At 44.0% G+C, this 13,331-nt stretch overlaps 1 protein-coding gene across 1 annotated transcript; it reads right to left on the bottom strand.

Moving 5' to 3' along the window:
• LOC125763071 (synaptic vesicle glycoprotein 2C-like) lies at positions 1-10,392 on the bottom strand. Its single transcript, XM_049425869.1, has 11 exons — positions 9,989-10,392; positions 8,941-9,144; positions 8,641-8,803; positions 7,206-7,387; positions 4,569-4,750; positions 4,259-4,467; positions 3,923-4,175; positions 3,469-3,580; positions 809-968; positions 500-627; positions 1-393 (listed from the first exon to the last, which is right to left on the bottom strand). Exons 1-11 carry the CDS (start codon positions 10,062-10,064, stop codon positions 338-340), a joined length of 1,725 nt encoding a protein of 574 aa, XP_049281826.1. The 5' UTR covers positions 10,065-10,392; the 3' UTR covers positions 1-337.
• Positions 10,393-13,331: the final 2,939 nt, after the last annotated feature.

Raw genomic sequence — 13,331 nt, forward strand, 5'->3', positions numbered from 1 at the left:
TTTTGAATGGAAGAAGCTTGTTGTATTTATGATGGCAAAATTAAAATAATGTGCGCCTAATCACTTTTATTTGCAATGACCATATTGACAGTACGTGATGTTGCTCAAAAACGTTCCTTTCCTTGTTTATTCTTACGATTTAATGATACGCGCAGCATTGATACGTTTGCCGTTTAATGGACGGTCGGAGTTTGCGGTTGTGAGGAGCTGCGTTAATGTATACCAATTAGCTTCTCCCGTTTTGTGTACGGATAATTTCTCCCCGTGTTGGTTTTTAATATTGATTGAGCAATTATATCCGAGCTTTTAGCCGTTCCCGCGGGCCTGCAGGGTTTAATTATTGGAGCGGTTTTTTGACCGTGCGCGGCAACAAGCGAGATACCATGGCAACAGCTGTTACAAAAGCAATAGAACAATCAAGAACAAAAGTGATTTTATCTCTGTCTGTGTGTGTGTGTATGTTTGAATGGTGCATTAACGCTACCCGCCCATAACTTACCTATCACAATGGCACCGATCATGACAAACGGTGGCAAACACCCGAGCGCCATCAGATACGGAAACATGACATTGCCGATGATCGAACCCGTACGGCCAAACATCATCGTTAGCGAAACCACCATTGTCCTGTGAACCAGTCGCACGTTCCGTGAAGAAAATGGTAACCACAACCGGGTTAGAGAATGCGAAAGGGCGAGCACCAAACCAGAAAAAGAAAAGAAACGAAGAACCATATAATCGACCGTACACGTACAAATGTGGCAGCATTTTTGGGTGTCCCCTTCCTTAAAATGCTCCGATTACTGACCTCATCGATGTGGGAAACATGGCGACAACGGCTCCAACCAGGGCCGTCGATGCTATGCTGCAGATGGTGATGTAGCAGGACGATAGGATCAGCGTTACGAGTGAGCTTCGGGCCCAGTATAGGGCGGTACCGCTCGAACCGGCCAGCAGCAATCCGTACGCTGTAGAAATACGAAACGTCAAATGAGAAGCTATTGAGCGATTGGGAGCGTTCCGTGGGTTGGATTAATGTGTCCGTTATGGATGCTAATAGACGCACTAAATCATACTCGGCTACCCGCCAGCTACGTTCTGTTCCGATACCGATTTGTCGCCCCCACTGCTCCCTGACCCCGACTTGAGAGCTGCCGGCTAAATAAAGCCATACAAACACCCGTTCTGCATACCTGTGTAGTCTTGAAAATGGCACAAGGAAAACGTTCTTAAAGTGTTGACGTATGTTGTTTACCACATAGCGCAAGCTTTCCCACCCCAGACGGGAGGAAAAACTTTCACTCGGTGACATCTTCGCGACAGCACGTACACACCAAAGCATGCACACAAAGGTGGTAAGATTTTCCAACGAACATCAACTTTCCTTAACCTTTTGCCCCGTGGTGTTTTGTGCTAAAATCGTGCTACGTGATTTACAAAGCAGCTGCAAAAAGCCGCAATGGTTTTTCCTGGCACCGCGCACTGGGCATTTGCCATTTGTGCCGAATCACAGCCCCTAGCTCCACATAAAAGGGGTGTTTTTTTTTCAGAATCCACCATCCCTCTCTCCATCGTTAAAAACCCGTCTGCAAAATTGATTTACTCTTCTGGCAAAATCTTCTTGCGCGGTGTTGCGTGTGCGGTTACGTTGATTGTGCTCGAATGTTACTGCTTTCGATAAAGCAGGGATATTGGTAGAGCTTTCTTCGTTTTGATTGACACGATATGTGTAGTATTTGACAAGCGATCTGTTGCCGTGCAGTAAATTGGTGAAGGGTTACAAAAGCAGTACAAATGGCTGTTTTGGACGTGAAAGGGAATGACCGCTTAAAATGCTTACACAAGAAAACGGGTTCGATTCCAATCGAACTATACTTTAATTGGAAAATATTAATGTTGCGTCAAAGAAGGTTAGATTGTTGTGAGTTATGAGACATATTCAATTATTGTTAAACTCTTCATGTCAGGGTGAGCTTTAAAAAGTGCAAGTAAAGGGAATACAAAAACTTTGTTCAAATTTTTTGTTTTTTTTTGCTCATTTTTTTTTTGGAAAAGCATTTTTATTCCTGGAACAGAAGAATTGCAATATTGGATTTGTCGAATCAATCACTCCGAAACTGTTGAGCAAGTATCGCTCTCCCTTCCCCCACAAAACTAGACCGATGGTTGTTGTTGGAGGGAGTTTCCATCCCAATGTTTGAGTTGGCCAAATACATAAGTCAGTCGTTATTCAACAGGCACTTCGTAAATTCCGAAGAAAATCATTCGACGTGGTTAAAACATAAACAATAGCAAACGAATTTTCTTCGAAAAAGCCACATTTTTCTTAAAGATAACGTGGTTAGGTGGATGAATACATATGTATGTAGTTTGTATATTGACGAAAAAAAAGAACGAAAACAAAGTTTGATTTATGGGGTTTTGTTTTTGAAAAAAAGACGCCATCATTTTACGTCAGCATGCTTGAGATTGTTGAAAGGAAACGTTTACAACTTAAAAAACCGATTTATGTGCTTCGAACGTATGCTTTATCTTTCCGCCGTTGGTAGAATCGATCGATTATTGAATGAAAATTATCAACCCAGGACAGAACGATGTTCGCAAAAAAAAAAAAACAATCGACTCACGGACCAGGATGAAATGAACAGTACAAATTAAATAAAAACACAGATGTGACATCAGATTCGGACAGTAGAGTGTTGCTGTTTGTCTGCTATCGAATGCCTTTTCGTGCAAACCGTCCAATGTTTGTTTTCCATTTTCCGTTTTGGCCAATAAGCGTACTGGCACCGAAATGGCAATAATTAATGCAAATGAAAGAGGAAACGGAAAATGGGAAAAATTATTCAAAATGAGACAAATTAACTTTGGCTGAACTTTGCTTTTTGCTTTGTTTTTGACTGTTTGTTATATGATGCGATGGGTGAAATATTTTGCACCTTTTTTGTTTGTTGCATGCTGTATGAAAAGCATTACCAAATTGTATTGTCACCATTTGATGCGTGAAATGTGACTGACGCCGAAAAAAAGAAGATGTGAAATATATTATCAAGTTTAAGTTTCACGGCCGTCTGCATCGTTCTGTCTGGCCTGATGAAACACGATTGTATAAATTACTTCTTTTTTGTCACTAAAATGTATGGAGAATTTTTTTTTACTATTTCAAGGCTTGATAGTGTGCAAAGGAAGTGAGGAAGGAAAGAAAAAAAAAATTCGCCGTCTGTAGAAAAGCACATTAAGTGGCGATTGAAATTCCAAGACAGTGTGGCATCGTCTGCCAATTTAGGCATGTGGTTAGTGGAAAGAACGAACGAACGAACTAACTCGCTAGATGGTAATGGTACACTGGACAGTAGTGGTACAATCACACAAACCCTCGAAACCGGCTCAATCAAGCATGGGAAGAGGCTGAACATTGAAACGCACTAAATGAGCATCGCAGCCAAATGCCGACTGCCAAACACTTACTGAGTATGTTCCGGTTGCCGATAGAATTAATCATGATGGTCGTAACGGCGTACGCTCCGATGCCGACGCATCCGATGATTAATGAGTACAGATAGACCCGGCCCTCGGTTGTCTGCGATGATGCGTTCCGGGCGTTTGTTCGAGATCCGAGAAAGACAACAAGATAAACCGGATGTTAGTGAGGGCTACCGTTGCGAGCAGGAACCAATACAGGGATGTTAAACAATTTACTTTTTGGTTGTTACAAATTTTAGTAAAAGGGAAAAATTTAAACGATCGATGTAGTAAAAACAGAAATGGATAGGCTAGAAGCAATTTGTCTACTTGACACTGTAACAAAGCTGCACCATAATGAAGTGAAAGGTCAACTAATAGAGCGATGAAAAGCCCTGTCAATCAGCGTTGCATCTTGATGCCACCGCTTGATGGCTCCACTAAACAGTAAAACCCGTACCGCGGTGCACTTGAAGACATCGTCCAGCGGCTCCATAGCGACCGGTTCGGGTCCGTGAAGTGCTCTAGAGACGTCGTGCTCGAGCCACTGTTGCTGTAACTGCTCGGTTTTGTTGACCTTATAGGCTAACATTTCGCAAAGCGTTGCCTCACTGGCTAACGATGGTGCCGTTCCATCGGTGGGTAGCAGTTCGTGCTCATACTCCTCAATGATGGTGAAAAGCTGTGGTACCCAGAGCCGGAATGTGTTTAACCTAGAAATAGGGAGATATGGAGGGAAAGTGTAGGCAAAAAGGTAATAGGGGCTAGTACAACACAACCGAGTCATCCGACCTACCCGAGCAGTATACCGAACTGGATACCGTACACCAGGCAGGCATTCTTCAGATGTGGCTTCCGGAACATAATCCCTAGCTGGCGGAATCCTTCACCTACACCACCATTGCCGGACGCGGGTGTGGCTTTGGCGGATGATGGTTGTTGTTTACCGGACGTCGGTTCGATGCTTGATCCTACCAGCCGTACCTCATCCACCAGCTCGTTGATCTGAATCGCATTCACGAAAGGAAGTAAGCAAACGGAAACCGTCCATATCGCTCAATGCAATTGGGGGTGAGGGTTGAAGCCCTCACCTTTGTGCTACTTACCGGAAAGTCTTGCCGGCCCCCGGTGTTGATGGTGTACAAGCGCCGGAAAATGGCCATCGCTCGTTCGTTCTGCCCCTTGGACATGAGAAACTTGGGACTCTCGGGTAGAAACATCACGCTGATACCGCTCAGCACACCCGGCAGGCAACTGACGGCTATGAAAATCTGCCACGAATGTAGTTCTGCAGATGTAAGGGAAAAGGGCATTACAACGGTGTGATCTTCGCTCGTATGTGTTCTAGTGAGACTGAGCAATAAATGCCATTTGTCAACCCGGTGCCTGCAACTACGGCTAATGCCCCTTTTGATTAGCCTAAATCGGTATGTCGAGGTGAAAACATCAGCTGCCGGTTGGTGACGACGTAATGCGACACAAATATGGGCTCGGGTTGCCATGCCCTGGGTATAACGGCGACCATTGTACCAACGTAACAGCTAAGCGTTTAGCATACGCCCTACCCATAACTCAATAGGCTCATCCCTGGCAAAAGGGAAATTCAATTGCGCCATCACACCACGGTGGCGCACAGGTAAATTAAATATTCCACACGCGGTTCCGGGGATTTGGCAAGTGCACCCAAAGTGCTAAGTGTGTCACTGTTGATTAGAATTCAATTTACATCCTAATACACTCGTACGAGTCGGAGACTTCGTTCCGACAAAACCGGTGTTTGCCCTAGTTTGGTGCTCAAGCACCACGGTACGGTTGAAAAGTGTTTCGAGTCTCCTCAAAAACCTTCGGATAAAACTCTTCATCATGATTGTGGGATAAGCGGAACATACGGTACTTGTGTTGTGTTGGGTTACTTTTAATTTCAAGTGAAAGTGAAAGTGAAAGTGGAAGGCATAATCAGCACTAATTAGACTACAAAGATTCGCTTAGCCGTAGGTCCGTCAGATTGACACTTCCGGGAAGCTGACAAGACACGAGCACCAGAACGAACAAGGTAAAGTGTCTACAATCGTAGCAATGGAAATGAAGTGTTGATTCCGGGACTAATGATTGCTTCCTTACACGTTTGGGTTAAGCTTTACGCGTGAAAGCTTTTTGACAGATTTTAATGGAAATGCTATATTTAGACACAAGAAAATTGAGACAAGTAGTTTAGGAATTTTGAAGTGATTTCTTCTGTTTTTTTGTAGCAGCTTCATATTACTTTCATTATTTTTTGCACTCTTGCTCATTGATTGTATTAAACTTTTGAGTTTTTTTTCTCTTCCTCGAACAAACGAGCTCCAATAAGCGGAACAGCTCACCGTGCACAAAGTGTTTTCTGCTATCGCGTTCTTCGAGCAAAAAGTAGCGATTACACAACGATCGGTTCCGAGTGATCATTTCCGCCAAACGGTAGCAAAATCGATTTATAAGTAGCTCACTCAAAGCGGAAAAACGGGAACACCGGAAACTGCCGAATATGGACTGTGCACGAAATCAATTTCTTCACCTGGCGCTTACACCATCGTCGAACCCATCGAACCCAAGCCGATCGGAGTCGTATTCCACGAATCACTTGATTGGATATTTAGCTCGTTTCATTAGCAGCAGCAGCAGCAGCAGCCGTGGAAACGGTAGCACCCGGGCACAGTCTGATAAACGGCAACGGCCGTTTTATCTTTATTTCGTTATTGGGTTCGTCCGTCTGCTTGTTGTCTGTTTTTGTTGTTGTTTTGTATTTTATTTGCTATATTCACCCGGTAATTCAATTCGTCCTGCGAGTTAGGACGCAACGCTCAGGTGACTGTGGTTCTCCCCTGGTGGGTGGTTGCCAGTAGCTTGTCGGAAATTGAGCCAAAAAAAACTCCCTCACCCACCCCGGTTTGGCGCGGAGCTAGGCAATAAAGCTTCGTTGCCTTGGGTCTCGTTCGGTACATCATTGAGCAAATGGTGCTATATCTAGGAAAGTGTTTGATACGTGCCCGTTTTGAGTTGTGAAACTCCCCGCGCTTAATGGCCTCGAGCGAACGATAATGTGTAAGAGGATTCTTTAAAGTGCCAACAATAATTGTGGAAGGGTTTTGGGGAAGAAATTAATATTGCCATAAATTGTTACGGCACTGTGTGAGGTGATGGTTTGAGATAAAAAAAAATGTTTGCAAACATGACACATCTTTTAATCATGATGGAAAACTTGAATATCGCAGCAAGTGGTTGGAAATGTAAAGCTTTACATAGACAAAAGCTCAATATTTACATCGTGTAACAATTTCCATACTACAGCCTTTACTAACCATTACCATTAATGGTTAGTAAAAAAAAGAAGCTTTTGGACAAACATCGTGTCCATTTTGGGTAGCTTTTCCATCTTGCTTTCTACCCCTTTGAAGGGAGAGGAGGAGGTCACTTAGCAAAATTTTCAATCCTCCGAAATGTTTGGCTGTGATTCGGCAAAAGTCACTACGATAATCCAAATGGAAGCAGACTGTGGGCAATCACTTCCTTCAAACACACAGAACACTTTAGAACGGGGGTTTTTCCCCCATCAGCTTTAAACTAATCCTTCTCTACCCCCTCACCCATTCTTAGTCTCACCCTCCAGCCCCACAGAAGGTCTTGGCTCGGTCAAACAGCGTTAGCAAACACGGCCAGCGATGCATGGATGGTAATGATGGTCAAATGTCGGTACGGAAGCTACTTACCGAGTATACCGTCACCGAGCACCAGATTCCACGGCTGTGGTATGATCAGCCAGGCCAGGGCGGGCAGCAGCATGTTCGCAGCACTGTAAAACACTCCCAGCACTATCATCACGCGGGATCGATGCTGCAAGCTGTGAAACTCGGACAGATACGCCATCAGTACGGCAAACGGTCCACAGATGCTGGAGAAAAACACACACGCACACGAGGAAAAAGTGAGCTTTCGTTAGATGGAAATGCAAACGGCCACACACATTAGCGCTTGATGATTTCGTCCTACTGACAAAACGGGTCATATCTACTTCCGCATCTGAAGCACGCTTACGTACACGGAAGTACTCATGGCCTTTTATAGCATTTTGCTATAAATTACGTTTACTTTTGCCACCATTATTCTTACACTCGCCACAAAATCCACGCCATGGTGAATTTACTCGTGGGGAACGATTGAATCTCGTGGCCGAGTTTTTTGTCTGGTTACCTTGTGCCGATCCGATGACATTTAATCACGGTTGGATTGTCGTGAAAAACTTTTGCTTCCATCCCATACACAATAGAAGCAATAAAATGAAGGCGTTTGTGGGGAAAAGGAGGGAAAAGTAGGGGAGAGAAGGAGGAGGAGTAGGAGGCACTCATCAAACGTCGAAATCGATTGACTTTCTTCGGGATTATTTTTTTTATTGAAAGCGAAGCGAATTTAATACGTTTTCATCTTGCAAGAATAAAATCCTCGGGTTCATGGTGTGTTAGTCTCATTTTTTTTCTTTTTGGTTGTTGTCACTTCCTGTCAACAACCGACAACCGAGAGTTTTAAGATAAGATTTTTCGCTTTTTTCGTTGTTTTGTTTTGATTCCATCCGTTGCCACTGTTGTTCTTGAGTATGATCGAGGAAATGGTTTTCAGTGTATTCCGTTTCATGACTTCCGTTAAGCTGTACGTGTTAGTAGCGTTTCCTCTTATTTACTGCTTTTCACGTTTCACACAGTTTAATGGCTCCATCACTCTCTTTCCTGACACTTGCTTAAGGTACACAAATAGCAAAAAACCTTGCTATCGGGTGTTCGCTTTACCAGTGTAACGGTGTTTGGTACCACAACCTCCTTGGCAGCAATTTAATTGCGTCACGAATCGTTCGTTAAAAGCACCTTTACCATAAGCATTAACAGATGATTGTGAAATTGGTTTAAATGCCCCCCGTCAGTCGATGAAAGAGGATGAGAGGGAGGTGAGAGGAGTTAGGAAGGAAAGAGGTGGTGACATTACATTCGCCACGACAGTGCCACGACATTAGCACACTAGCATGCATGCGGTTAATTTCCATATCACACAGATTATCTGCTAACTCTACTATAATATGAACACACTCACCGTTTTTCTCGCATTCGCGCCAAAAGAAAATCCCTAACCCCGTGTGAGAAGGAGCGAGCTACTTACACAAAGCCACCCATAAATTTGAAAACCATTATGGCCACCATGTTCTGGCTGAGGGCGCACAGCACGTTAAAGGTGCTGTCCAGCAGGAAGCCCACGACGAGCAACCGTTTCCGGCCGTACGTATCGGACAGGAAGCCCCAAAGGAAGGCGGATGTTATCATTCCTGCAAATGCAAGCACAAAATGGTCAACCTCGTACACGGAAGGAAAAGAAAGTGAAACAATCAAGCCCGTTGCAAGTCGGCTTTAGTCAGCACTAGCAAATTGGTTGCTGCTTGTTAGTCAACCCGCCGTTGCTTACCAGTGTAGGTGATGGCATTCAGCATGCCCTTGTCCGCTAGCGAAAGGTTCAGGTCACATTCGGCGCTCGGCAACACGTAAGACATGGTGGTCGTCTCGAACACGGTCGTCATGCAGCAGGGCATCGCTACCAGCAGCAGAAGGTAGTTAAAGCGACCATACCCAGTCGCGGCAATGGCCGTCTCGAAATCGGCCGGTGCATTCACTGTTGCACCCCAAACAGGGGGGGAAGAGAACGATGAAGTGAAGCTTTTAATAATAAACTGTTTATTAACCCTGGCACGCCGGGTAACAGTGTACTCTCGTACATGGGCGTGGTGTGCCGCCACACTAGATGAGAATTAATTTTTGCAAACTCTCATCTGGTCGAAAGGTCGGGTTTCCCTACCGCTCGGTTCCTAGCCACAGATGCACTACGAGCGAGTGTGCTGCAAAACCAACTTTTACAATATTGGCTAACTGGTTAGGTTACCGACGTTAAAACTTATGGCACAATTTGTTACCCTTATGCTACATCATAACAGTGAAACGGTATGAAATATTAATCATTGTTGTATTTAATGTCTACACAAAACATCCGGAAGGATACAATTATTGTTAAATATAACGATTAAAAATGGTTCTCATCCGGAGGTCTTTTGAAACTAATATGCGGGTCTAGTTATTCACAATTAATTGTTTGAAACAAGAACAAAATTACTAAAATTAAGTACAGCTTAATCAATTCTTCTACGAGGTGGCAAAATTTGATCTAGGAAAAGGTTGCGAACCGTACGCAAACGGGTACTTCAATGCAATCCAGCCGATTGTCTATCGCAACGAAAGTGCCTAAAGCTCTCAAGCTGGGCGTAGCTAATTAGAATTAGGCAAGGGTCGTTGAACGCGAATATGGCACAATCTAAAATGGCAGCATTAATGTCGCCACCACCACCAGCATAAGGCTACAGACTTTAATGTTACGATTACGTTCATCAGCTGTCGGCACCAGTGGCTTTAAACTCTTCTCACAACGTGATCGGCAACATGAAGCCTCAACACCGTACACTTACTTCCTTCCCGTACAGTGACATCCGTCGGGACATTGATTTCTATCACTTTAGAGTGTTTCTCCTTTGACGGTTCCATGACGTCGGGATGCGTTTGATGTTGCTCGTTCCGTTTCGATTAACACTGGCGCTATGTTTCGGAGCAATACGATGCGTAATTTTCAAATTGTTTCTCAAACGCCACCGTCGTCCTACAACGATCGGGTGGATTGTTCACTATCCACGGCACACCGGTAAGGGAAATTTTAAGTTCGCCTTATTTAGGCGGGAGGCGATATCGCCGACACCAACGAATCGTTCATCGTTCACGGCCTGGTGGACCGTACGCGTGCAACACTTGCTCGATTACTGGAAGCAGAAGATGCTGCGCCAATTGTGGCACACTTCGCACTAACGAAGCATACCCTGTTATCTAGCTAATCCCCACGGTCACGGTGCAACCGTTTTGCGAACTGGTGATGATATTTTTATCCCACAACACGCTTAGTCGTCGTCGTCGTCCTCGGCTTGGTGATAACGATTTGGTCGGACGAGATTTGTCCGATGTGGCGACCCCGACCATGTGCCAGACGGGTGGGTCGCGATCAAAACAAACCGAGCTTCGCGTGCCCCGATGGCGCGTGTCGAGGCGATAAACGAGGCCAAGATTTTCGTGCCACCGTGCCACAACATACACACACGCGGTAGCATTCTGGTGGACCGATGCGTGACGGAAAAGTACTGATGATGAGGTGAGATTTCACCGTCGCAGACAGGTGTTTATGATATTCGTCACCGTCAACATGCTTTCGTCATTTTGCGTTTTTTGCGAAAAGTGCGAACGGTTAACGTCCTTAAGGATCAAGCGGTCGTACAATGGATCTGGTTTCCTAGTACAATGAGAAGACTGGCAAAAGTACATTCCTTTTGAGAAATTTCATTCACCTGCTTGATCAGAAAAATGTGTATGGTAAAAAGTGGGAACGCGTTTCTTAATTATTGTTTTAGCGTAAAGAAACGCTTTCCTTGAATAATCGATTTGTTAATGCACGATTGAACTAATAGTGACCATAAAAAAGCGACTGCAATTTATAACTCTCAAAGGCGAATAAATGCTTATAAATAGAATTTAAAATAGTTTGTAGATAAAATTTCTTGTAACTTAAAAGAATGAATTTACAAAATAAAAATATTCTGATAATTGTTGCGTATGATTTCTTAATAGTCAAGATCATGGAAAAGAGCTCAATTATGGATATAATCGTTAATTATTTGCTTGTGCCAGAGGTGTATTTATCCATTGCATGACTTCGCTATTTCTAAAAAATAAATTGGACCTGAAATAAGCCCTTCAAAATGAATTTTCGTTCACTTTTTTTTGGTATTTTTTGATAAGTTTAAAAAAAACAAAAAAGCACTTGTTGCAAAGAAGAAATTGTTAAAATATTTCTAAAAGCCTAACATACAAAAATGTCCCTTACCATTTGTACCATGCAGAATAAATCGCTGAAGCTCACATACTCGCAGACGAATTGAAGTTAACGTCGCAGAACCGCATGCTTTTGGCGTAAGCTGTTTAAAGGATTCGCAACCCATTTCCATTGGTTTGTGCGCATTCTCTAAAGTTCCCCCGTGAGGGCACAAAAACCACGCTACAACTTCATTGCATTATTCATCCCTCAACCAACCGGACGCATTCGATGAAAGACACTGGATTTGCGCTCAGTTAGGAAAACTTTTCATAATTCCGCCCTACGAGGACCACTTTGCTGTCGTCTTTGCTTTATTCACCAAACTTGGCCGTGCATGATTGACCTTTTCTTTTCTTGCTGCATCTTCTTTCATTTTGTTCCACATTTGTTTAGCCATATTGGGTAATGTGTGTGTATGTGTTGTGACGGTGAAATTGTTGCATTGGATTTCTTCCCCATCTTCGCTTGTCTTCCATGTTTGTGGATAGGGCCAGGTGGTCCGTCAAGTGGTTCACTTCGCAAGCAGGGAATATGCAACGACATTCCTGGTGGGTTTTTTGGCAGTGAGCCAAGAAAGCCAAGTGTACAGCCGTGCCTGGTGCATCATCCAATCTCGAAATAAAGCACTCCAATTTGTGATTGTATCTGTCAGCACGTATCTGCATACTGGTCTGCTGCTCGCTGTGACATGTTGTTGTTATGCAGAACCGAGAGCTAGAAAAACATTGGCTAAGTGCAGATATGATAAAACCTTGAAGTGGACTGGGAAGTTTCTTTCGCTTCCAGCAAAACGGGGAATGTTTACTATTGCCGGTCGGGTTCTAAGTCGAGCTTATTGTGAAGCGGACGGAAAGCATCGTTGCACTCTGATGAGATGCAACAACTGGGAAATTATAGTGCCGTCCCAGTGACGGTGCACATCAGGCTATTGGGAAGCGATTTCTTCAAAGATCAAATTGTGTATCAGCTGAAGCGGATGATTAATCGTGTTTTATCGTTGCGCCCGGTAAATCGATAGCGTTATGCATATGTTAGCTGTAGGTAGACGAAAACTCCGGCGCTCGGTTCCGGAGTACTAACATTTGCGTAACGCAGCATTATAAGTTATAATAAAGAAGGTTAGATAATTACATGAATATTCCGCAAATTACACACACACAGGCATACGGACATTAGCATGACGTAACTTTTGGGATGAGTTCAGAAAAAAGGCCCCTCATAAAACCGAATCATGGTTGGTTGAATCATCGTACGTCTGCCAGCATCTTTTGCAGAGTACCGAACTCCAACATAGCAGAATAAGCTGAGCACGTCTGAATTAATAGGGCAGAACCTACTTTATGCTGATGCCGGAAAGTTTCTCTCCTAATCAGCACAATATGATTTACTAGCTAAACGAAGAGCGTCCCAGACACGATTGATAAGAATTTTAATTCACAACCAAACGATACTTTCTAATAATTGTGGGACACCTTGTTGAAGGGATGGGGTAAGGGGTTGCTTTTTTTTCTTTTGTTCTGCTCTGGTATAATAATATTGCATACATACATGTCGAGCGTACCGAGAGTCATTGTGATGCGTTCTTTTGTGTCGCTGTGCACACTGTACACATCATGAGGTAGTAATGTGTTTGCTTGCCAACCGTCCACGAACCGAAACCCCCGACGGCTGAACGGTCAGGTTCTTGATGGGTTGGGTTCTCTGTTGCTAACCGGTAGTGAAATGATGTCTTTTCGATTATCACTAACCAAACAACGCTGGTCCGTCCCGGGGTTTGATGGGACACGGTGATGATAGCCGTACCGAAACAGTACAGGGCCTGCCGGTGCCGGCGTTGAATGAAACCTTACCAACCATAGCCATTGCGAACACAACAACCACACCATCCAGCCGGC

Source organism: Anopheles funestus, chromosome 2RL, assembly GCF_943734845.2.
Source record: "Anopheles funestus chromosome 2RL, idAnoFuneDA-416_04, whole genome shotgun sequence".
In the NCBI taxonomy this organism is placed as follows: domain Eukaryota; kingdom Metazoa; phylum Arthropoda; class Insecta; order Diptera; family Culicidae; genus Anopheles; species Anopheles funestus.

Excerpts from the sequence above, each read along its gene's own strand:
- LOC125763071 (XM_049425869.1), bottom strand. The coding sequence starts at position 10,064 with ATGGAACCGTCAAAGGAGAAACACTCTAAAGTGATAGAAATCAATGTC. Across the intron at positions 4,751-7,205 it reads GCTCGGTGACGGTATACTCG|AACTACATTCGTGGCAGATT; the intron begins GTAAGTAGCTTC and ends TTACATCTGCAG. Across the intron at positions 3,581-3,922 it reads ATGTCTTCAAGTGCACCGCG|ACAACCGAGGGCCGGGTCTA; the intron begins GTACGGGTTTTA and ends GCATCATCGCAG.